General features: G+C 36.8%; 1 protein-coding gene across 6 annotated transcripts in view; it reads left to right on the top strand.

Moving 5' to 3' along the window:
- The window catches only part of PPP2R5E (protein phosphatase 2 regulatory subunit B'epsilon), a 71,968-nt gene that overhangs the window by 41,706 nt on the left and 7,049 nt on the right, over window positions 1-23,213 (top strand). For all 6 annotated transcript variants that reach the window (XM_034061407.1, XM_034061406.1, XM_031049293.2 and 3 more), the window contains 9 exons: window positions 164-360; window positions 12,405-12,506; window positions 14,561-14,653; window positions 19,075-19,205; window positions 19,292-19,351; window positions 19,990-20,098; window positions 21,071-21,124; window positions 21,227-21,277; window positions 22,358-22,477. In XM_034061407.1, coding sequence (XP_033917298.1) covers window positions 164-360; window positions 12,405-12,506; window positions 14,561-14,653; window positions 19,075-19,205; window positions 19,292-19,351; window positions 19,990-20,098; window positions 21,071-21,124; window positions 21,227-21,277; window positions 22,358-22,477 — 917 coding nt within the window. The remainder of the gene's footprint in view (window positions 1-163; window positions 361-12,404; window positions 12,507-14,560; window positions 14,654-19,074; window positions 19,206-19,291; window positions 19,352-19,989; window positions 20,099-21,070; window positions 21,125-21,226; window positions 21,278-22,357; window positions 22,478-23,213) is intronic.

Raw genomic sequence — 23,213 nt, 5'->3', positions numbered from 1 at the left:
CAATAGTAATACAGTTTCTGTAAGGGGTTTGTTTGTTAATCTGAGCTCTGTTTTACAAAAATTGTATGAATGCTGCTTTCCTTTGAAATTAATCTTCAGAAAGAAATCCTGTTTTGTATAATAAGATGCCAGACTCACAAAGATTTCCTTTCTTGTTTCATAGACGTTCCATCTTCAGAGCAGCCTGAACTGTTCCTAAAGAAACTTCAACAGTGCTGTGTCATTTTTGACTTCATGGACACGCTTTCAGACCTTAAAATGAAAGAATACAAGCGCTCCACTCTTAATGAACTGGTGGACTACATTACAATAAGCAGAGGCTGTTTGACAGAGCAGACTTACCCTGAAGTAGTTAGAATGGTGAGTTCCTTCTTTCTCATGGTCTCTTTAAATCCACTTGCAATTCCAGTTACGCATTGTGGGCGAAATTGAACGCTGGAGTAGGTGGATTAAATGAGGCCTTTGGTTTGTTTTTTCTAGTAGACATCACTTGGGGATAATTCTCCAAAGAGAAAAATATTAATTTTTATATATTCTTAATTAAAGTGAAGTAGATGATGGTTATTATCGTGCCACAAATGCATGAAAGGAAACCTGAATTGTTTTTTGATGGAGAAAGACAGCAGCTGTAAAATCAGAGTTCCTCACCCTCTATAAATCCAGTATAAATAATATAATGTCTTTCTTTGAAATTTATCCAAGGTCTTGAGAATGTACTTTAGGTGGAAATAGCCTAAAGTATACACAGGTAACGATTTTTAAAGAGTAAATGCTAAAAATGTTGTATAGGGTCAATATGGAAATTTCCTGGTTGTATTGTGGATTCATTGTAGCTGCCGTTAGAGTGAGCAAGGTTATGTGGTAATAAAGCCATACCTTGTATATATATATTGTAAAATAATAGCGTTTTCAATGTAAAAATGGAAGCAGTAACAGATGCTAGCTATATGGTGAAGAATGTTCATTGTGATTCGCAAAATCAGTCACTGCTTTCGTAATGTTTGTTCTATGCTACCGTACAGAGTCCTTATAACCTGTTATCTAAATGAGAAGGCAGTTAGTTACATATAAATCTGGCGATGTTGGTTTTCTAGTGGTGTAGTATGTGATCATGGAATTCACTGGCTGTGTGCTGTAAGCATGAAAACATTAATAGATTTTACTCCTTATTTCTTTTCTGACACACATGGACACGTGTTGTTTGTCTGAAATATTTAAAAATAACTGTAAATAGTGACAGAACTATCAAGCAGCTAATAATGAATTAAAATAAAACTGAGTTAAGGGTGTATAGAAGAACCTTGGTATGGCTGCTCTGTGTGTGTGCATTGTCAGAAAGCCTGTAATTATCTGATTAGATTCTTCCACTTCTCCTTTACCCTCCCTTTCTCCCTTCTGTACTGGACCAATCTTCTGAATGAACTGCTTTCAGTCCATTGTGCTGTTTTATTCAGCATGTAGTCTAATGCAGCATTCAAATACCAGTCTGAACACAGAATTACTACTGCTTTGCTCAGTTCTTCCACTGGTGCGGCACTGTAGTATCTAAAGGGTTTGCAGACGTTAGCTTAATCTTACTTGTATCCCATATGATGAGCAAAGTATATAATACCCTTTGTATAGACAGGACACTGGTGCACAGGTAACTTCAGTAAAATCAGGTATTTTTTCTGTGTATAGCAGATGCCTCCAGACACACCTCCTGGCATAATTTGGTATTTATTTTAGCATTTCTGTTATTGAGGTTGTATTCTCACACTGACTTTGGTTATAGTTGTTTACTGCATCAGTATTTGTAGAATAAAGATGCTGCAAGTTAGTGTTGTTTGTTGGGTCCCAAGAAGGAAGAACTTGATCTGTAACTGCTCATAAATTTCAGTTTAAATCATAAATCATAAATCATAACCTATGAAGCAGTCTGAACTTGAACTTTAGAAGAGACACACCTCTTTGCTGTGTGTCCAACTGTTTTTGCAGTCATTTATGTTCAGTCATAAAACAGATTTTATCTTAAGGAAGTGATGCATTGCCTAAATAGTTTGAAAAGCATAGTTCTAAATAATGTTCGTCAAATATTCTCTAACTGCAATATGGAGGAGTCATTGGAAGTAAAGATACCATTTGAATTTTTCTAGTGGATTTTACAGATACTTGCTAATGGAGCTTTGAGGGTTCAGTTTCAGCTTAGCTCATTTTTGATGGAATACTCTTCTGTCTTTTCTCCATTATTCCCCTGATCCTTTCATTGCATCATGCCCTTCATATTTCTTGCTTCTGCTCTGCATTTGTGCTCCGGTGCTGAGCTCAAACTGTGTTTTCTTTTTAGTGCCAGGGTACCTAAGCAGGGGAAGACTGAGAATACTCTCAAGTCTATCTGGCTACTCTGTGACACTTGACTGCCCAAACCTGGGTTGTTTTGTTTTGTTTTAACAAATAAAAAAGATACCTAAATAGTTTTGGAAGTGGACATGCTTATTTCCCTTAAGAATTTCCTGAGAAAGTCCTAATATTTAAATTTTGCAAGAAACTTCAGTCTCAACAGACACCTGTGTATTGATGAAGCTATTGGAAAGTTGGAGTCCCGTAACTGTGCCTGTTGCAGCCAGCAGTGTTCTTGCTGCATGTGCTCTTGGAAGAACCCTTTGGTGATTGTATTCCATGTAGGTAGGATGCCGTGCTCTGGAACTGAAGTTGTTAGAGTGAATCCATGGCAAACACATGAATGATTTCTGTCATCCTAGTGAATGCTAATGAAGTGTTTCTAGTGAACTACATCATCAGGGCTTTTGTGGGTTGCGGGTATTTTGTATTTTACAGGTAAAAAATGTTGTTTTAACTCCTGGTCTTTGCTTATAAAAGCAAGACTTCCCCATCACATTGACTTCAGTTATACAGGCCCTTAGAGGGAAAGGTAGGACTTCTAATATTATATGAAAGAAGTTTTCAGTGCATATTGCCTGCTGAAGACACAGCATTAGTCACTTTGTTCTGAAGCATGATGTTTGGTGTAACTTGTTTTTTTTTTTTCAGGAAGTGCATGTTCTTGTTTCAAGAGGAACTGTGCTTGTAATGATATACTGAGAGAGACTCAAATGCACACAGTTGACTTTATGAGTGCAACTGCTGCCTTTATCTGTTTTTGTGGATTTTCATCTAAGTCTCCAACTGTGTTCATAAAGGAGCTGTCACATTGGCAATCTCAGATCTGTCATGATAGTAAAGAAAACAGCAGTATCCATGTCCTGAAGCAAATGAGTGTCCCCATGGACTGCCTGCCACAATTGTCACAGGAGTGTTGTGATTGAAAAAACAGTATCTTAAAACTGATCAAGATGGAACACAAGTGTTCTTTGTCCCCTTGGAAGGTCTCCTCCCTATTATGTTTAGTGTTTTTGAATCCAGGAATTAATATTTCTTGCTTGGCACTATAGGCTTTACCTTTTGGAGGTGAAGTACTGTAAACAGGGGAAAAAGAAGCTATTTTGTGAGGTTTTTTGTCATGTAAGAGCATAAGAGAAGGTGCACCAGTCTGAAGCTGATATTTTAAAAGTTAATAGCATTTATAAAGAAGTATTAATGGCTAAAAAGTTATTTCCTATCTTAATTATCTAAAATGTCAAAAAATTTAGTATCTGTGGGAGAGCCTTTTTTCCTTTAAACTTTTATAACATATTTGTATATTGGTATTCTCTGTTCATGACCCAAAAGGAGTTTGGTTTTATAGATGCTAGAATAGAGAGAGATTGCCTGTAAAGTTCTACAGAAACTCTGAGATTTTTAATTACTTCTAAATGTAGTAGTGTTATGTTATAAGGGTTGGAAAAAGTCATTTGTGGTAACCAACATAACAGCTCCTCAATATTTTTACTGCCAATTATCCTAAATTCATGGCATTAAAACTTTAATTCCAAATTGTAATATCACATATTTGCATCTTGTTCTCTTGAGCATATAATACGATGCTGTATATAGCTAAATGTGAAATCATTTGGCTATTTGTCAACCTATGCTTCTTTAAACCATTGTCTTTAGCTTGATATATACACAAGTGTTTGGCATGTTATTGGTTTTTTAAAAAAGAGAATGAAATTGAATTTACTAATGGCCACCAAAGCAAGCTTTCAGTGTCCTTGTCACTGTCATCAATATCAGTTGATGGGAAGAGCAGTTGGGATTTGTGTTAATGGCTGTAAACTGGACAGATTTATTCAGGAGGGTATTGCTCAGAGCGTTTCCCCTGCAGTTTGATGTGTTGTTCAGAAGGGCATATGACATTCTTTAAAATTAGGCTAGTCATAGGAAAAAAGGCCCTTGCCAATTAAACCACACTCTGCTAAGAAGGAAATGCCAGTAATGTGGCTTTATGAGCCAATAATTGGATGCTTAATCTAAAATGTGATCCTGTCTGAGCAAAATGTGGAGGCTTAAACTAATGATGCTGATATTGCTGGTAGATTAAGCAATAGTAGTTGAATGAATTAAATGTTTGTTATTATCTGTGGTATCCTAAAGGGTGTATGTTAGTGGAGCTTTTTGTTTCCTGGGTATTAAGACATAGATTGAGGAAGCTGATCTCTTTCAATTTAAAAATCGGATGGAAAAAATTGACGAGCTGTTAAACTGAGAAGTCTGGATGAAGCTCTTTGGTGAGCAGCATTTCAGCTCTCCTGTTGCTGCTTCAAAAGTTGTAAACCTGACCCCTGACGTTTACCGTGCTGTTTATGCAGTGGCCATGGATGGTTGCAAGCCCATAAGAGATGGCTAATGACACATTTTTGAGATACACATTTTAGAATGGAGTATTGTTACTTTGTTCTCCTCTAAGTGCAGAAATACCTTTGACTTCCTGTTGTTTTCTTTTTTTGTAATGACAAATCAAGTTAAATAAGACTCTAATCTCTATAGCCAAAGTGAGACATCATACTAGATGTCTTGTGCCTTAGAAGCTGTGTTGAGTTACACAGTGAAAGGAACTCTTTTAAATGAATACCCAAATAAATACCAAATTCACATTTTAATCTATTTATTTATTTTTCTTCTTTCTGTTGACATGAATCTAGCAGGGTTGAATCCCTTCCACTGCAGGTTTGTCTCAACAGAAGTGAGAGCAGAATCTGATCGGGAGTTTTTGTGACAGACCTGTTAAACATTGAGACTATCTTGTTAACATGTAAAAAAGCCATGGCTTAAGAATGTATTTTTTGGGAGCGTTCTAGCTGTTCGACTTCATAGGAATTTTGGATTTTTAAATTTTCTACAGCTTTAGCTATAGCTTCTGACTAAGTATGACACCCTGCTTGCTAACTGGTCATCTTGTATAGGGTTTTCAATGTTAAAATGTTCTTGGATTAAGATTTTTGTCCAAGTGTACTATACTCAGACTTACTGTTTTGATTTAGGAAAAACCATGTGCATATGTTCCTGTTCTTGTATTAGATTTAAAAATATAATGCTGAATGTAATTTCAAGTTTAAGGGAAGTAAATGAGATCATACAGTCTTACAAGGATTTACAAATAATGTTTATTTTCTAATATGAGTTTTATATAACATTAGGTATTCTGTAAAATGTTAGGAATTCATTTTAAACTCTAATCAGTAGAAGCTGCATGGATTGCTCTGAAACCATCTGAAATGCTGAAAGGAAGATGCAGTGTCCTTTGACCCCCAAAATGGACTTGGATTAAAAATTGACATCTAGATGCAGCATGATGAAGCAAGCATGCTATGGAAATTAGGAAAAAAAAAAAGATAAGCATCACATCATGTTTTAATTTCTGTTCTTGTCTCTTTAATGTGAGGGCTATCAATTCTGTAGAAGCAGAAGAAGAATCTAACTTTAGCTTCTTTTATGCATTATTTGCAAATCCCTCTGTTAGATGCATTTTATTATTCACATTCTTTATGCACCTAGTTTGTACAAGACCCATGATGCTTATTAAAAGAAGAGGCTCTGATGTTCTGTACTCCTCTCAAAAAATCAGTTGGAGGCAGCTCCTCTTGCAGTAGTTGTCCCTAATAATTTTTCCCGACAGTATATAATTACATTTACCCGTATCCATTATTCCTCCTGCTGGTTACATAGGCCTTTCATTTGTCAGACCTTATCTGCATAATAGTACAGTTACTAGGTCTAAAACAAAGAAATAAACTGGAAAAACAGTTTCTGGTTTCTTTTTCCAAGAAGTACGTGTGCTGACTGCAGCTGGGGTTTTTTTGGGTTTTTTTTAAGGAGTGCACATCTCCACCCCCATTTTGGCTGTGTAATCTTCTAAAATACCTTTCAAGCACTGTGTCTGTAGATAAGCACAGTATGAATCTTCTGAGGGATTGTTTTCTTGGGGTTTGTTTTGTTTTGTTCTTCAGTTTGGTGTCTGAGACAGTGTGAGTTTTGTAATGCTGTCTAGAGTTCAAGTTCAGATATCGGTAGGCTTTCACTTCATCCGATGCCTGCTCTAGAGGTGAGGGACTCCTTCTGCTGGTACTGTGCTTTAATTTGTCCAAAATGCTCGAGTTTCTGCTGTGCATTTTTTGACTGTATTGTATAGAATTAGTTGGGGATATATTAAATAAGTGTTCCCTGGATCATCTCAAACTATAGTTACGTGGAGGAAGTGAGGAAAAAGATTGTTACTAGTAGGGTATCCTGTTATGGTGCAGGTTTAGGCAACACAGTAGGATTTCAGAGCTCCAGTTCCAGGAGTTTCCAGGGATGCTGCCTGGGGATGGATCTGTGCTGGTGCTGCTAACTCAGATCCTAAGTGTGCTCTTGAATTGGATCTCCCATTTGTTCTCACTCCACTTGGACGTTTGTGACAGAGAACTCTTAGGGTTTGAAAATTCAGTTAATTTTTGACAAAATGTCTACTCCAGAAGTGTACCTAATGCTTTCCAACTTGCTAATGGAGTTCAGTGCAAGGGACCACTAAAAAAACTCCTCTCTCCAAATATGCATATTGTAGACATTGCAGCTGAACACCAGAAATTTTGTTCTACAGACTTGCTCCTGTTGCACTTGTTGGCCAACAGAATTCCAAGGATCTCAATTTTACTGCTTGCTCATCTGTATGGATGGAAGCTGCTACCACCACAGGAGTAGGTGATGGTAAGCTGACAAATTTAGGAACCCTGATCTAGAGCTAAATTTTTACAGGTTATTGAGTAAATCTTTGGAAGGCTTAAAGATCATGAAAAGATGAGAAGGACTCTTTTGCCCCCACCCTGTGATCTGGATTGTTGACTGTGTTTGCAGTCCATTGTACTTAATTTAGTGCAGCCAAGTCAGAAGTAATGCTGCTGGGCAAAAAGGTTCATAATACTAAGCTTTGAAAGACTGAATTCAGGCAAGCAGTGGTGCAGAAAAGGACCCGAATACTGTGGATTATTATCATGAGTATCTTAATGTGGGTTTCTGGTACAGTGCACTGTTCAAAGAAATGAATGTTGATAAATAAAGTGGCAACATGCAGGAAAAGAAGAGGGAGAGGGTCTGGTGTTTTATACCTACCCCAGAATCCATGCTGTGCACAGGTGGGAGCTCAAAGGAATGAAGCAAGAGTAATCACAGGATTATAAGCCAACAAGGAAACTAACAACTGCCTGGGTTCAGAAGCTCTAGCTCTTCATTTAGCAGCACAGAGGTCAAGAAGTGTCATGTCTATATAAAAATACCTACATATAAATAGATACATACTGCATATGTAAATATATATGCAGATGTGAAATAGATCTGGTGGTTTAACGAGAGCCATTAGGGAAATCAGGCAAATTCAACCTTGAAATATGAAGCAGGCTGTCGTTAGATTAGTAGTAAAACTTTAGGAGAGTGGTGGAATCATTTATAATCTTTTAAGATAAAAATAGGTGTTACTTTTTGTAAGATGTACTTTAGTCAAGCTTCTGGGAACAATTCAATGGGTTATATAGAGATGTTATAGCTGAGTGACTGCAGTAGTCATTTCAGGCTCTAAAATATGTAAATCCATAAACAATATTAAAAAATCACACACAAATACATTAAATAGAAGGACAAGTTTAGTGTCTGTTCCATGGGCCATTGTTGTCTCCCAGTTAGCATGGCTTCATGTTATGACTTAATTACTTGTTACTGTTACTGTATGTTGTTAATATGCATAGTAGTTAAGACATTGCATGTGCAGAGATGCTTGGTTTCAATTTCATACATACACAGGGTTTATTTAGATGGTTCCACATACTGATAATAGAAGAAGACGCATTTCCTGTGAACTAACTGGCTATTCACTTATCCTGGTTTTTTTTCTAGCTAATATACTAAGCTTCCCTGCATGCATGTTTGTTTTCAGGTTCCATTCAGGAAAACTATTACTGATGAAAATCTTTGTTTCGAACAGCACAAAGTAGGAGCGCTGAGCTGAAATTAAATTTGTGAAGTGTTTCTGTTACAGCATCATCATTTTCATAGCACTCTGGTGAGGGACAGAGAATGGGCATCTCAAAACATTTATTCCTACCTTCAGACTTAAGTGTTTTAGTATTTTCTTTCCTAAAAGCTATTAAAAATGTAAGTGTGGTGATAAAATCAAAGCTTTCCTGAAGGTCATTACTTTTAACTGTATATTCATAGTTCTGCATTGCCAGGTACTAGTCATCAGATCTATTCAGAATTTGCAGCTCATTCTGTGTGGGAGTATCAGAGCAGCCTTCCCTATCTTGTTTGTTTTTAATGAATTGACATTGACTTGTAATAGCCTGGAAAGGTTTTTATAGAATGGTTTGGGTTGGAAGGGACCTTAAATCTCATCTTGTTCCAACCCTCTTGCCATGAGCAGGGACACCTTCTACTAGGCCAGGTAGCTCAAAGCCCTGTCCAACCTGGCTTTGAACACTTTTGGAGGTGGGGCATCCACACCTTCTTTGGGCAGCCTGTTCCACTGCCTTACCACCCTCACAGTGAAGAATTCGTTTTCATTTTTCTTCTGGTCAGAGTTGTGCCTGACTGTCACACTCACATAGGACATAGGGACTTCTGGCATCTTGAATTTAAAAATTTATCATTTTAGCATTTCCAACTTGATCATGGAAATTTTAGATTCAATGCCAGTTGGTAAATATTACTGATCTGTTAAATTGGTTTCTGGCACTTGGGTGTTTAAATTCTGCATACCAGGGGAGCAGTGATGTACTTCTCTACACCCAGTTTGATGTTTGCTTCTGAAAGGGACAGTAATGGAGGATACAAGAGGAGATCTGTCATCATGCAACTTTCTACAACGTTAGAGTTCTGGTTTGCTTTACAAAAAGAGCACCCAGGCTTGGAGGTGTTCTTAAACAGTGAAAGATGGAACTCAGTATGATCAATAGTCATTTGTGTTGGCTATGGGAGACAAATCATCTGGGACTCTGTATGCTGGCTGGCAGGCATGTCCTTTGGCTTGATGATGCAACAGAGGTCAGAAGAGAAATGATTAGCTATCCAGATGAAGGAATTTTAGCATGCTGAGTGGGCCCAGGGATAAGTACTAAATAGCTACCTTATGCTCATCTGAGAAAAAATTATTCTTTTGGATTTGATGTAGCGTATTCCCATCTTTGTGTGGTGGCTGTCAAAGTCTCTAATGTACAGCTGGGCAGTTCATGCATGGAAGAACTTGTTGCCTTCACTTCTCCCTTAGAGGCTTGTAACATCAGCCACCCAGAGGCTACTGATTCAGATAAGCATGCTAGAAAATTGACACTGTATGTAAATGAGCTATTGTGCTGTGTTGTGGTGATTAATGTAACAGTAATGACACACATTATCTTTTAAAATTATGATAACCTGGGGAAATCACTTAAAGATAACCTGTTCTGTCTGTTCTTCTCCAGAGAATATCTGCATTTTGGTTTTATACAGCTTATCATTTCTCCTAATGCAAAAAAGAAAATGAAAGAGAGCAAACTGTGTTCTAGGACCATATTCTACTTTGTTCATTTACTCTTGTATGTTAATTTTCTTATGGAAAAAAAGGTGTTTTAGAGTTGCCTTGAGACTGGCCTCTTTTTAATAGGTGCTCTCCAGAAATACTGTTTTTGTTACAAGCTCAAGACTCAGGTGTCAGTGCTGGCACTTAACTAATTGTTGCTGAACCCTTCATACTTCTGTCATGCTTTTAAGGCCCTGGCACTAACTGCTTGAGGCTTGGTTTGACTTGATTTAAATCTTCCAGGAATTTGTCTTAGTTTAGCTTTTCATTCTGAAAGTAGACACTTTTTTTGCAGGATTTGCTTGTGCCATAATTCAGTATATGTTCGAATTTCTAAACACAACAGCTGATGAATACTTCCATTTTCTCTGATCTCTTGGTACAAGTTTCAATAATTTATGTGTGGTTAAATTTGCATGAAAATTTCTTTCTTGTTTCAAGTAGTTTAAAGCAGGGAAAAAAAGAAAATAGCTGTGGAATGCCTTTGGTTTTGCTAGTTTCCTATTTTGGTCCAAATCCTGGGAAGGCCGGGATTTTTCAATGTGAAGCATTAACCAAAAATGCTTCAGTAAGTATTTCAGAATCCCAGATGTTCAGATCCAAGGCACCAATAGGTATGTTTTCCCTTTTTTACTTGGGAATAATTCTTTGGGCCATCTACCCTATTTTGCTGTGTGCTCTTAACACGGGAACAACTCTGTCATGCCAATTCTGATAACTTTCCTCTGGTTTTTGTGTGTCTTTTATTTTATTTTATTTTATTTATTTTTATCGGGGATAGTAGAAGGAGGAGCTCAGGAATGTGTATTCCTGGAATAGTTATGTGACCTCTCCTCATGCAAGTCTTTTCGTGAAGGGGCCCTTGAGAGAAGTAAATGAGTCAGGAAAAGAGGATGGAGAAGGGAGGAAAAGAGTATCTCCTAATAAATATTAGTAGTCACTTTGCAGGTATGCACACAGGGCAAGCAGAGTTCAGTATCAACACAGACTATAATAAGAGCTCTATATGTTAAGGTTGAAAGCCACGTGACTTGAAAATGTGAGATCCACATAGACAGTGGAGGCTTCTGTGGAAGTGTTTTACTGTAACTGTAGTGAAATACACCCTCTTGTGGCAAGAAGGAAAAAGTCCAAGCAGAAACCCCATGTGACCCCTTTATGTTTATGTTGGGTTTGGTTTTGTTTTCTTTATCTTTTTCCTGTGCTCACTTGTTTGCCTTACTTTTCTTTTATCTTTGCCATGTGCTCAGTAAATATTCCTCGCTGGTATGCACCACATGCGCTTTCCTACAGTTTCTATTGTTTCATCTTGCTGTTTATGCAGTACCTGAATCTGTTCTGATTTTCTTGCAAAACTTTACTTTTTCTATTTCAATCCATTTTTTCCAGTGCTTGAATTTTATTTAAACTCTTGGCTTTACAGTGTTCTTTCTTACTAAGTTGCCTATATATTGAAAATATGCTTTACAGACTAACTTGTAAACATTTACAGGAATAAAAGCTGAAAAAATAAATAAGGATGTTGCAGAATATACTAGCTTTGTTTCTTAAATAGCTTAGTTTGGCTGAACTGCAATGAATGGGTCATGTATAGACAGGATTAGGAAATAACATGCTGCTTTTCCCAGCTGTTTGATTAACAACTTAGAGATGGGTCAGATGCAGTAGCAGAGTGCAAAGAAGGCACACATCACCTTCAAAGTGCAGAAAAGGCTGTACACCATGTTTGCAGTTTATCAGATTTGCTGCATAAGAAGCTGTACACTCCATTCAGCGCTATAATTAACCCAGGAAAGCACTCTGGTTCAGCCTTTACTGGTATCATGAACTTCACAAAGCCAGGCAATCTCATCAAAATTCCTCTAAATAAGATTAGGCAAAGTGAAATAACCGTGAAATAAAATGCAGGCGAAGTGCTGAGCAAATACTATTTGTTGCTTTTATTTAAGACCAATTTCTGTACTTGGCATGAGGTGTCCAGGCATACAATGTGTAAATAGCACTCACAATTCTTAACAAGTGCTGATAAATGAGACCTTAATCAGATACCATCAATGTTTTCCCTGCGTAACAGGAAATAACTCAAGTTTGTATGAAAACACTTGTATGTGTTGATGGCATTTCCTGCAAATCCTAAGCAGTTGTGGCTCACTGGTGCCTGACAGGATTGGGGATTACATCTTGGTAGGCACATCTGGAACATGGTGGACAGAAATGGTGGCAGACTGGGTAATGCCAGCATAGCAGTGGAAAGAGGAAACAAAAACACCTGGAGAAGGGCAAGGCTTGTGGGAGGTTTGTAGAGTGTCAGGTTCCTTAGACCTGTGCCTTTGCTAAAGAACTTTATCAGATAGCAGCCAAAAGAAACACTGCTTATATGATGGAGGAGAGAGTAGGTACAGACATAGAGATCTAGTACCTCTTTGAAAAACAGATCTCATTCTTTCTTTTCACTTTCCAGGTATCTTGCAATATATTCAGAACTCTCCCACCTAGTGACAGCAATGAATTTGATCCAGAAGAAGATGAGCCGACCTTGGAGGCATCGTGGCCACATTTACAGGTTTTTGATAATTTATCTCAGAAATGCTCATCACTGTTTAATGTATCTAATTTTCTCATCTGCTTTTTACCATGTGAATCTGAACTAGTCTGTAATACACATTTATAAATATTGTTCATGGCTGCAGTATAGTACCTACAAAGATGGGAGAGTACTTTATGGAATTTGCAAAATTTGAAGCTTTCTTTCACAATTGTATTGATGGTGCCACTCATATTCTTGTTTTCCTTCACTGATTTAAAAACTATTCTGCTTACCAAACTGTTCCATTGCAGAAGTGGCTTTCAGCAATTTCAGTGAGAGCATTGTGGGGATGATACTGCTCACAGTTTTGTTTTACAAAGGGTAGTTAATTTTTGTACAAAAGTCCCCAGGTGTTGGTAGGTGAACAGAAATATGAATGAGAATCTACATGCCTAAGTCTTCCTTCCTCTTCCCTCGTCAAGATTTGCTTTCTGGTGTTTGTAGCAGGATGCATGTTCACTGTTGTGTATCATCCCTTCCCCTGTACTTCAAGTACCAACACAAGGTATTTTGAACAAAGATCATAAGCTAATTTTGGAGAAAGAATCACTGATGCTAATGCAGTAAAATCCTATATAGAAAAAACAGATGCAGATTGTCTGTGTTAGTCAGGACAATGACTTACACCACTAGTAAATTTAGAAGTTTGCCTGAGAGGTAACAGTTTGTGGAATCTGGGAGTTTCTGTGAGCAAAGGAGCACAGTTGATCTCGGCTTGAAATAGGGATTTTATTGGACAGTTGCAGGCACAGTCCTTGCCTGTGAGCATTTTTTTTTCACTCTTTTGTGCTACAGATGTAGAAGTTCTTGAAATATAGGTTTTATCTCTCATATTTAAAAAAAAAAAAGAAACAAAAAAAAACCCCAACTCTTAAAAGCTTCAAGGTAGCTCTGAACAGCTCTGCCTTCCAGGAAACAGCACAGGCATGTGTATCTGCTATCTTATGTTCATTGACAGTAGTGCTGTAATTTTAAAAGTCATTATTTACATGGAAATTATGGCATTTCTTAGCTGGTGGATGATTTATCCTTGTCAGGAAGAAAGAAACACACCAAAGTATTTGTCAGGAGTTGATGGAATCGATCTCCTGATGATTTAATATCAGTTATGTAAGCTGTCACTTTTTCCATATCATATTTCTAAACCTCTCTCCCCCTTTTTGATTTCCTGTCCTCTTAGAAGTCAGAGAACACTGATGTAAAGTAGCAACAGTATTTCAGCATATTGGTGTTAGCATAGAAAATTCAAAATTATTTTAAAAGGTAATTTTTAGCTTCCTTTCTCCTTTCAGTATCAATATTCATACTCTGAAGTCAGAAAAGAAAAAGTTTTAAACAGCTGGCCCTCTTGAAAAGGTTCAACAAAAAGGCCACAGCAGTCTCTGTTTCACTTCCCTTCCTTTTTGCCTGTTTTACATACTCTTCTTTTTCTCCACTATATTGAATGTCTGTTACTGTCCTGCTGAATAGTTGAGGCGGAGATGGAATTGCTTGAAAGTAAGCAGGTTTTCTACAGCCTGAGGCTAATCTTTACAGTCAGTTAGGAACTTCTGAATAAATTCTGGTTTGTATTCTCTGTTTCAAGTTGTAGTAAAAGCCACTCTAAGCAGTTTCTGATTTAATTTAAATATTTCCAGCTGTTTCCCCAGCCCTTTCAGAATTGTAATGTCTGTATTTGATGTGACATCAGTCATTCAGAGGGCAGTTTAAATGTGCTTTCCAATTACTCTCATAAGCTTTACAAGATGATGATAAGCATTACAAAATGGCAGTGCCTGTTCTTGGTGATGAAGTGTCTTTGACTGACTTAAATAAGCAAAACTAACTTTAAAACCTTGTATAATTAATTGTAACTGTAAGATAGCAATTTGATAAAGGAGAAAAACCTTTCTCATTTTTTTCAACCTTTTGCTCTGTGGAAAAATAAGCATTTTATCTTTTAGCAAAAGAATTTAGAGAAAGACTGTAAAATATAGAAAGTAATCAAGTCATAAACTAAACCGTGGAAATTTTTTATTATTCTTTTGCAGCTTGTATATGAGTTTTTCATACGATTTTTGGAAAGCCAAGAATTTCAGCCCAGCATTGCCAAAAAGTACATAGATCAGAAATTTGTATTGCAGGTAAGCTAACGTTTATTCTAAATTTAAGGCTTCATTCTGCTTTTGAAAAAAGTCTTTAAAAATATTTTGTTTAGAATTTGAAAATGTAATTTTATTTGCAACAGAAAAAGGCTAAACAAGTGTGTACAGTGAGAGTTTTTAGTCTATGGAGGTAGGGGAAATATGTATGTGTATCTTTATATGTCAGTCTTGTTGCTATAGATATATAAAATGGATGGTTTGTATCCAATTTTGATACCTTAATCAAAATATATGACTTACTGGTTATGAGAGGGAGCTGAATTAGTAATTGTTGAAAAATGAAAGGTTTGCTGTTAGGTAGTCCAAAAATGCTGCTCTCTAGAAAGACTATTTATATGCCTGTTTTAAGGTGTCTTAATATTGTTACAATATTTCTGTTGTAAAGGGAGAGTATTTCTCCCTTCTGTCTCTGCTGAAGAGTTAGCAACAGGGGCAGAAGTTCATCAGGAAAACTATTCCCAGTGCAGTTCTGAAAGAGTGATGCTGTAGTGGTTGGGGAGGAAGTAAATCAAAAGGCTATCTGAAGTTCAAGCTCTATTAAAAGCATGGAAGAAGTAGCATCAATAATGAAAAACATTGGCAAAGAATGTGTACCTTTATTTTTGTAGTTTGCTCACCATTGTTATGGCTAAATGGAAGAGATGGGTGCTATTACTCAGTCAGCTGGTAGCCAGGGTTTTTGTATTTCTGATTTAACCTTCTTCCCTTCTTCCTCCTTTTGTACAAGCTAGGTTTTGTATATGTATTGTTATTTCACTTGAAACTACAGTACTTGCTCTTCTGTGGGGAGGCATTTTTTGTGCAGGCCTTGACAGACACCAGAACAGAGGTGGCTGATGGAAGGTGTTTTTTGGGTTAAACCAGGAAATTCCACAGATACGACTTTTGTCTTCAGCTTTTGGGAATAGGCCTGTCTTGTGTTCTCTGTTCCCATCATGAATTTTTGTATAACTGCAAGGTCAGAAAGAACTTTAATGCTGTCTATAGCTTGCTTTTGAAATTGGGGAAATTTAGGAAGATTCCTACTTAGTCAGAAAAAGAAGTTTCCTTGTGGGCTGAGACTTGAATCAAAGCCAAACTAAAACTGGCAGGAGACACTCAGCATTTGTGAAGACCATTCTCTACCACTCTGGCCTACAGCTTTTTTTTTTCCCTGTAGTGGTCAGGCAATAAAAGTAGTGCTTTTCCTGTCCATGTGTGTTATTTTTATGGATAACTAAAACCATAGCAAAGAGTGCAGCTTCTGTCCCTAAACTGATAGATTCAAATGAGGGACTTCAGTTTCCTTCTTAATATTACAGACCTTCTTCACCCAACAGAAGCAGCAGGATATTTATGTTTTATCCATTTTCTAAATACGTTTTTCATCCAGATCAAGCCTCTGTGGTGGAGTTCCCTTTTTGTGCATCTAAATGCTGACTTGAACAAGGGACTACACCAGTCTGATCATACAGTTACCTGGTGGAGATATAAGAATATGCATGGGGAGATAATCAGTCTACAGGTTTTTCCAGACTGATTTTATTTTCTTTAGTAGGATTGCATTAGAATATTTGTGTTCCACTTAGAAATCTAGAGAAAATAATTCCTGGATGCTTCTGTTAGGTGGCATTCCAGTCATGCCCTTTCAAGGTGTTCAAACATGTTAAGAGTTTGGAACAGTAGAATGGGTCTAAACCAAGGATTTAACTTTTTTATTTTAAATCCTGTTAGTGTTTATTAAATCTACTGAGTGAAAGAATGGTATCTACTGAAATAGGGAAATAAGACATTTTAAAACCATCATATCTGAAAATGTGTGATATTACAGTTTAGAGTTCAAAAGAATTCTAAGAAGTCCTAAGTTCTGGCCATATGGTTAAGTGATGCATTTTTACATATTGCTATGCACAGTGTGTTGATGTAAAATTCACCTTTTTCCTGTAAAAAGTTAATGTTGAGCCATATAGACATATGTAGGGAAATACATCTCTGTGTGTATGTTTGTCTTCAGCCTGTAAGTACTGGCTTGTCCTTCCACTTCTTATTCCATTTCTTACTGTATCTGTTGTGTGTCTAGAGCAATTCCTTAGAGTCTGTGACTATAGACCATTTACATAGGAAACCAGTTTGAGACTTAAGGACATTAAGCATGTTTGATGTTTCATGACAACACAAGCGTTGACAGTCTGAAATCAGCTTTCTCTCTAAATTATTATTTTTAAATGCAAGGATCTTTAGTGAAGTATTTCTTGGTGATAAGAATGCCTATATAAAAAATGATACTTTAATGGGTGTTTTTTAGGCTTTTCCTTATTTGCTTGTTTTTTGCTTTTGTTTTTTTTGAATATGGATGTGTTTCTGGATTTCAGCTGTACATTTTGATAAAATTCTGTATTTAACAATGTAACTGTTCATTTCCAAAGCCTGCATATATACAGTCTGAAATGGTTGGCAGTGGTTGCTAAGAGACATACTATTCTAATATATCCACAAGTGTCTGTGTTATGTAGGTTGCTATTTTGGAAAATTTATTTCCCTTCTCTACGTATGCTTAGTGTCAGAACAGTCACGTAAATTATGAAAGTCTTGCAGCTTATCCATAAAAATAAGACTTTATTGTTGAAACCTGGTAAGAAATTTGGCATATCAAAATAATTGTTCTTCTTTAAATGAGAGACCAAGTCATAGTTCAGCAATGTTTCCATAGAGGATCTGTATGAGAGAACTGGAAATATAAATACTTTGCTCCTAAAAACAGTCCAATAAGGAAATTAAAAACATAAGTGTTTCCAGCTGTTTGCTGTGTTTGGGTGAAATTTACTATTTGGGGAAGGATGAGGTGACTATTTATTTAACTGTAGAACTAATTGAACAAAGCAATATGTTTATAACCTCTGGAGGGCAGCTGACATACCTCATTGTTCCGACATGAAATTCCCACCACAGATTCTTACTCCAAGGAACAGATAGTGGGATCTCATTACAAGCTACAGAAAAATCCAAAACAGTGTGGAAGGGTACATAACGTCAGTCCTAAATCTGGATATTAGAAAGCAAAATCCCAGACAACATATTTTAATCATGTTTTTCTGTCTTTTCATTTTTACCTTCTCCAAGTTATGTAGCAGTTTAACAGAAATCAGCTAGTATACATACGCTGCTATATGTACTTATACATATGTCAATATCCATTTGTGAATCCAAGATAGTATTGTTTTCTACCACTCCTGTAATAATTTTCTGACAGCATCTTACACATTTGTCAGACCTCTTTGACAAACTCTTAATTTCTCTTGCAAGACAGGTACTGGTTGACAGTTAATTTCTTTTTCATGCAAACAAGTGGTTGCTCATGTTTACCACTTTAAACTTACCTTTTATCTGTGCAGTAGGAGGATGGTGGTTGGTTTTTGTGTTTTGTTTTGTGTTTTAAATAAAGTTTACTTTCTAACTCATTCCAACTGTCTGCCAGAATAGCCAATGCTGTTGTGTCAAGGTGAAGAAGGGATAAGGGGAAGCTCATACTTCTGTGTTAGGGAATTCAAGGGGAATAGAAGAAGGATCTGCAGGTGATATTCCTGCTGCTCATTTCATGCCTTAATTCTTAGACACAACTTTAGGTGTCAGTGTTTTGGGATATATTTTGTACAGTAAAAGACACTGGATGGCATTCTGTTTTCACTGAGTACCACCTAATCATTCTGCTGTTTTAAAATGTTACTTACAAGTTACTTAGTCAAGGTAGGTTTTCTGTTGCTGGGGTTGGTTTGTTTGCATGTTTAAAACGGCTAGTGAAGTTACCATTGTGTTCAACTTGGAGGCTTAATTCCACCTGATGCTTTGATTTCAGTTAATTGGTGGAGATTGTGTAACCACAGATCCAGTGCTGCTATAGGCTTCATTGTTGAGCCTTTCCACAGTGTGAAGGCCATGCAATCCCTAGGAAGGCTTAAGAATTCACAGTATAAATTGCAAGCAATTAGAAAATTGTGACCTTGACACAATGTTTTGGGAACAAATAAAACCAAATGAGGATCTTTTATTTCTGCAGACTGAGGGAATGGTGAATGGTAAGAGGTGAACTGCCCTATTTTGTAGATACGGCATGTCTAAGAATTTATTTATTTGGAGGAGGAGAACGAAGGCAGCATTTTGGAGCCAGTTAATCAAAAGTTTATCAGTTGTCTGAGGTTGCCTAAGTTTTGTTATGCCAGAAGTGGAAATTAATAAACTGAGCTTCGTGGTGATGTAGTGGGGTTACAACTACAGATTTTTTTAATACTGTACTTCTGCACCTTGGGTAACTGATACTGCATTTTTACATGCATGAATATGTAATTTTTTCTTTTATATAGAAGTCTGTGTGTCATACTTGTCAAATGTCTACTGCTTCAGTTTTCTTTTTCCTTTAAACACAGCTGTTGGAGCTGTTTGACAGCGAAGACCCTCGAGAACGAGACTACCTGAAAACAGTCTTGCACAGAATTTATGGCAAGTTTCTGGGTCTTAGAGCATTTATCCGAAAACAGATTAATAATATTTTTCTACGGTGAGTTGTGGAAGAAGGTATGTTTTACTTATGAACACTTTAGGAAACCGATATATTACTATATTTAACTTTTTTTTTCTTTTTAGGTTTGTTTATGAAACTGAACACTTCAATGGCGTAGCTGAATTGTTGGAAATTTTAGGAAGGTAAATGAGTCTTTATTTGTTACTTATCTCAAACTTCCCTTCTGGACACATCAGAATAGTGTCAGATTGGGAAAAAGTGTAACTATAAGCCTGATTCTGAAAACAGATGTGTGCACATGCTCATCTTTATGCCCGTGTGCAAATCTCTGTCATGTCTTTGCCAAGAATATATAACTGGATGCAAGTTAGAGCCAAAAGTGTTGGATTGACTTTCCGTATGTGTGTTAAATTTTGTGCACTTCATCCCTACATGCTTTAGAAATAATTGAATTATTTTGAGAACACTAACAGTGCGAATATTTTAAGGAAATCTACTTTTCTAAATTAATTGCTTCAGAACATCTTGCTTATATGAATTTACAGACCACATAGACAAGGTCTTATCTGTTTGGCAACAGGTTTGTGCAGCTGTTTATATGATTATTCCTAAGTCAGAGCTGAATTGCTACCTAGATATGTACTGCACTGCTAATATAAAGCAGGACGAAAGTCTGCACCTGTTTACAAACGGCATGAGCCTGCTATTTGTGAACAGGTGCTGACTGTTAAATTATTTTAATCTAGGAAGTGCTTGTTCAGACTTCAAGAATGTTTTCTGTGATGATAATACTAACAAATATTTCTATTCTAATTTCCAGTATTATCAATGGGTTTGCTTTACCTCTTAAGGCAGAGCATAAACAGTTTCTGGTGAAGGTGCTGATCCCTTTACATACTGTCAGGAGTTTATCACTCTTCCATGCACAGGTAGAAATTAATACAAATATTTTCTGCTCAGTGGGGTGATACAGGAAGATACTTTTTTTTAAGGTTGCATTGGAAATCTAATTGCATGTTACATGAAAGATGGGGGGAGTTTTGAAATGTAGAAAAAAAGTGAGAGATTTTTTTTTCCTTTTCATTTTATGTCCTTTGTAGGATAAATGTCTTGCTTCTGATTAGATAATGAAAAGTATAACAGAAATTGGTACAGTTTTGGAGATTTTGTTTAGTAAACTCTTTAGATTTCTCTTTGATACTTTCTCATTCTCATAAGCTTGCCTTTCCCATTCCTCTCCCAAGAGGATATTTGGGTTTCCTTAGTCTTGTGCTGTCAAGGCTCTTCTTCATGCTGGCAACTTTCTGAATACCAATATGCACATTTTTGCGTAATCTCTAACATTCTCGTTCACATATTTCTCAATAAAGTATTTATGCTCTCATGTATCTTTTCATACATCCAGCTTTCATCATGTAATTTTTCCCCTGATAAGTGATACCTGTTGCCTTTTTCTCCAATTTTCAGGTAGTGCTGATAAAGCTGTACTTTCTAAATATGCAATTCCAGTTTTTAGCTGTCTCAGCTCATCTTGCCTAGAGTTTTCATGATTTTGCTGATGTATAAAATGTGTAAAAAGACACAGTTTCAGAGAGTAACAGAAGCTTCTAAATGCTGGTTGTATGACTGTATTTAGAATTCTAAGTTGCTCTGATTGTTGTATATGCTACTTTGTCACCTTAATTTATATTTTTTGTAGTGTGTTCTGTTGTTTCTTTTGAACTGCTCTTTGGGTGGATTTGCACAGTGCGAACCATGCATCTCAGTTTAAAATTGGATGCAATTGGAGAAAGCTGTGTAGCATCTTGTCTCGAGTCCTTCTTTTAAAAATAATTGTTTTGTTGTGCTTTCTTTATAGACATGTTCTAACTTTATTTTGTTAAATCTTTACTGCTTCACAGCTGGCGTATTGCATAGTACAGTTTCTGGAGAAAGACCCTTCACTCACAGAACCAGTAAATATTTCTTTCATACTTTTTTTTTCGTCATCATAAATGGCTTACCCTGTTGTGAGGAAAGGGAAAAACAAAAATCTAACTTTTTTCCCTTTAATTTAGGTCATTAGAGGTTTAATGAAATTCTGGCCTAAAACCTGCAGTCAGAAAGAGGTAAGTGATGTTCTAGTGTTATAGAATCATAGAATAGTTACAGTTGGAAAGGACCTTAAGATCATGTAGTTCCAACCCCCCTGCCATGGGCAGGATCACCTCACACTAAACCATGTCACCCAAGGCTCTGTCCAACCTGGCCTTGAACACCACCAGGGATGGAGTATTCACAGCTTCCTTGGGCAACCTATTCCAGTGCCTCAGCACCCTTAACAAAAGAGTTAAGGATGTGTATTATTTGTATTAACAAAACACAACTATTATTTTGTTCTACAATATAATAGGCAGGCAAGCTTTAGATATTTCCAGGTAGATAGCACATGCTGTGGCAGATCCTGGTGTTAATTCTTGTAGCTGAGTTTCCATACTTGGAAATTATGGGTGGTTTTTGACAGTTTTAACTGTAAAAAGTTTGATAACCATGTTTGACTATTCACAGAACAAACTAACTAGTAACAAAACAAACACTGGTTCTTCTGCAGAGAATTTCTTTTTGTTTCAGAAGAACATAAAGTTGAGGATTGGTAAATTCTGTTAGATTTGGAACTGTTTATATGTGAGGGTAGTATTTTTCGAGGGAGGATTAAAGGTATTTTATTGTCTAGCGTTTACCTATTAAATGTATAAAAGGTGCAGTTAGATCTTTGTATTTTTTTTTCAAATCCTTGATGCAAATCTGAGATCCCCTAATGAGATACTATGACACAATGAAACCGTTATTTTGAACACTGCTTTTGAAACTGAGGTGAGATTAAGATACTATCCTTGCTTAACAAAGTTAAAGCCTTGACCAAATTCTTTGACTATATTAGGCTAGGTTTTCAGTATGGATATACTGGTGCAATTCTGAATTTTGTTATAATGGACTTCTTCAAATACAGTATTTGCACACACTGGTCCTCGTTCTTTTATGAGACTGAATCTCATAAAGATAGAACTGATCATGTTTTTTGAGAGAGGGTCTTGCTGAGCTAGTGTGGCCTCTATTTCTCCCTGAAGTAGAATTTGAGAGTTACCAGCATTTTGCCGATCAAGATGATTCAAAGGCTTTATATTCAATTCTTTCTTCCTTGTCTTTAGGTCATGTTCCTTGGAGAGCTGGAGGAAATCTTGGATGTAATTGAACCATCACAATTTGTCAAGATCCAGGAGCCCTTGTTTAAACAAATTGCCAAGTGTGTCTCTAGCCCTCATTTTCAGGTCAGTCGTAGAGGTTGTTGTTTGTATAGGAATGTATTGTCTCAGTTGCAAACATAACACCCCTCCAAATGTATATATAATTTCATGTTACATTGTTTCAAATACTTGTCTTCTGGACCTCTATGGAAGAGGTTATGTTGCAGTGGGAGTTTAGTTCTGAGTTCCATGAATAACTTGTTAGATATATCTGGGGTTACAGCACAGAACTTGCTGTTCTGAGCCACCTAAGGCCTTTAACTGTATCCAGGCAGACTTTGAGCCCTTCTGACTGTAGGTGATGTGTACTCACCATATGGCCTTGGGTCTGATAGACTATGTAGGATGTATTTGCTCCTTTTTTTAACGCAGTCTTGTGCACCATTCTTGTTTTCCTACTTACCTTCTTCTGTAAGGAGATGTCTGGTTAGAAATGGTAGAACCCATAGCCTGTTCAAGTTGCATAACAAAAAGGAAGGGATTGAATAGGATTTAAATTGAATCATATGTGAAGAAGGAGGTAGGATGTATGACCTGTAGTGCCTTCATATTAAGCTAGGTGACCTATCCTGTCTCAAAGGCAGATGTGTCTGTTTTCATCTCTTTCTTGGACTACATTTGTATTTAGCATAATTTAGATCAGTGTTTTCCCTCCTATGACAACCTTTCCCTCCTACCCAGCTCCTCCCTAAAGTGATTATTATCACTGGTACTTATCCCACATTTAAGATTTCTCCTCCCTCATTGAGCCCAGATACTG

This window comes from Melopsittacus undulatus, chromosome 4, assembly GCF_012275295.1.
Source record: "Melopsittacus undulatus isolate bMelUnd1 chromosome 4, bMelUnd1.mat.Z, whole genome shotgun sequence".
Classification (NCBI taxonomy): Eukaryota; Metazoa; Chordata; class Aves; order Psittaciformes; family Psittaculidae; genus Melopsittacus; species Melopsittacus undulatus.
Note: the sequence above shows the minus strand (reverse complement) of the source record. Positions and strands in the feature narration are given on the sequence as shown.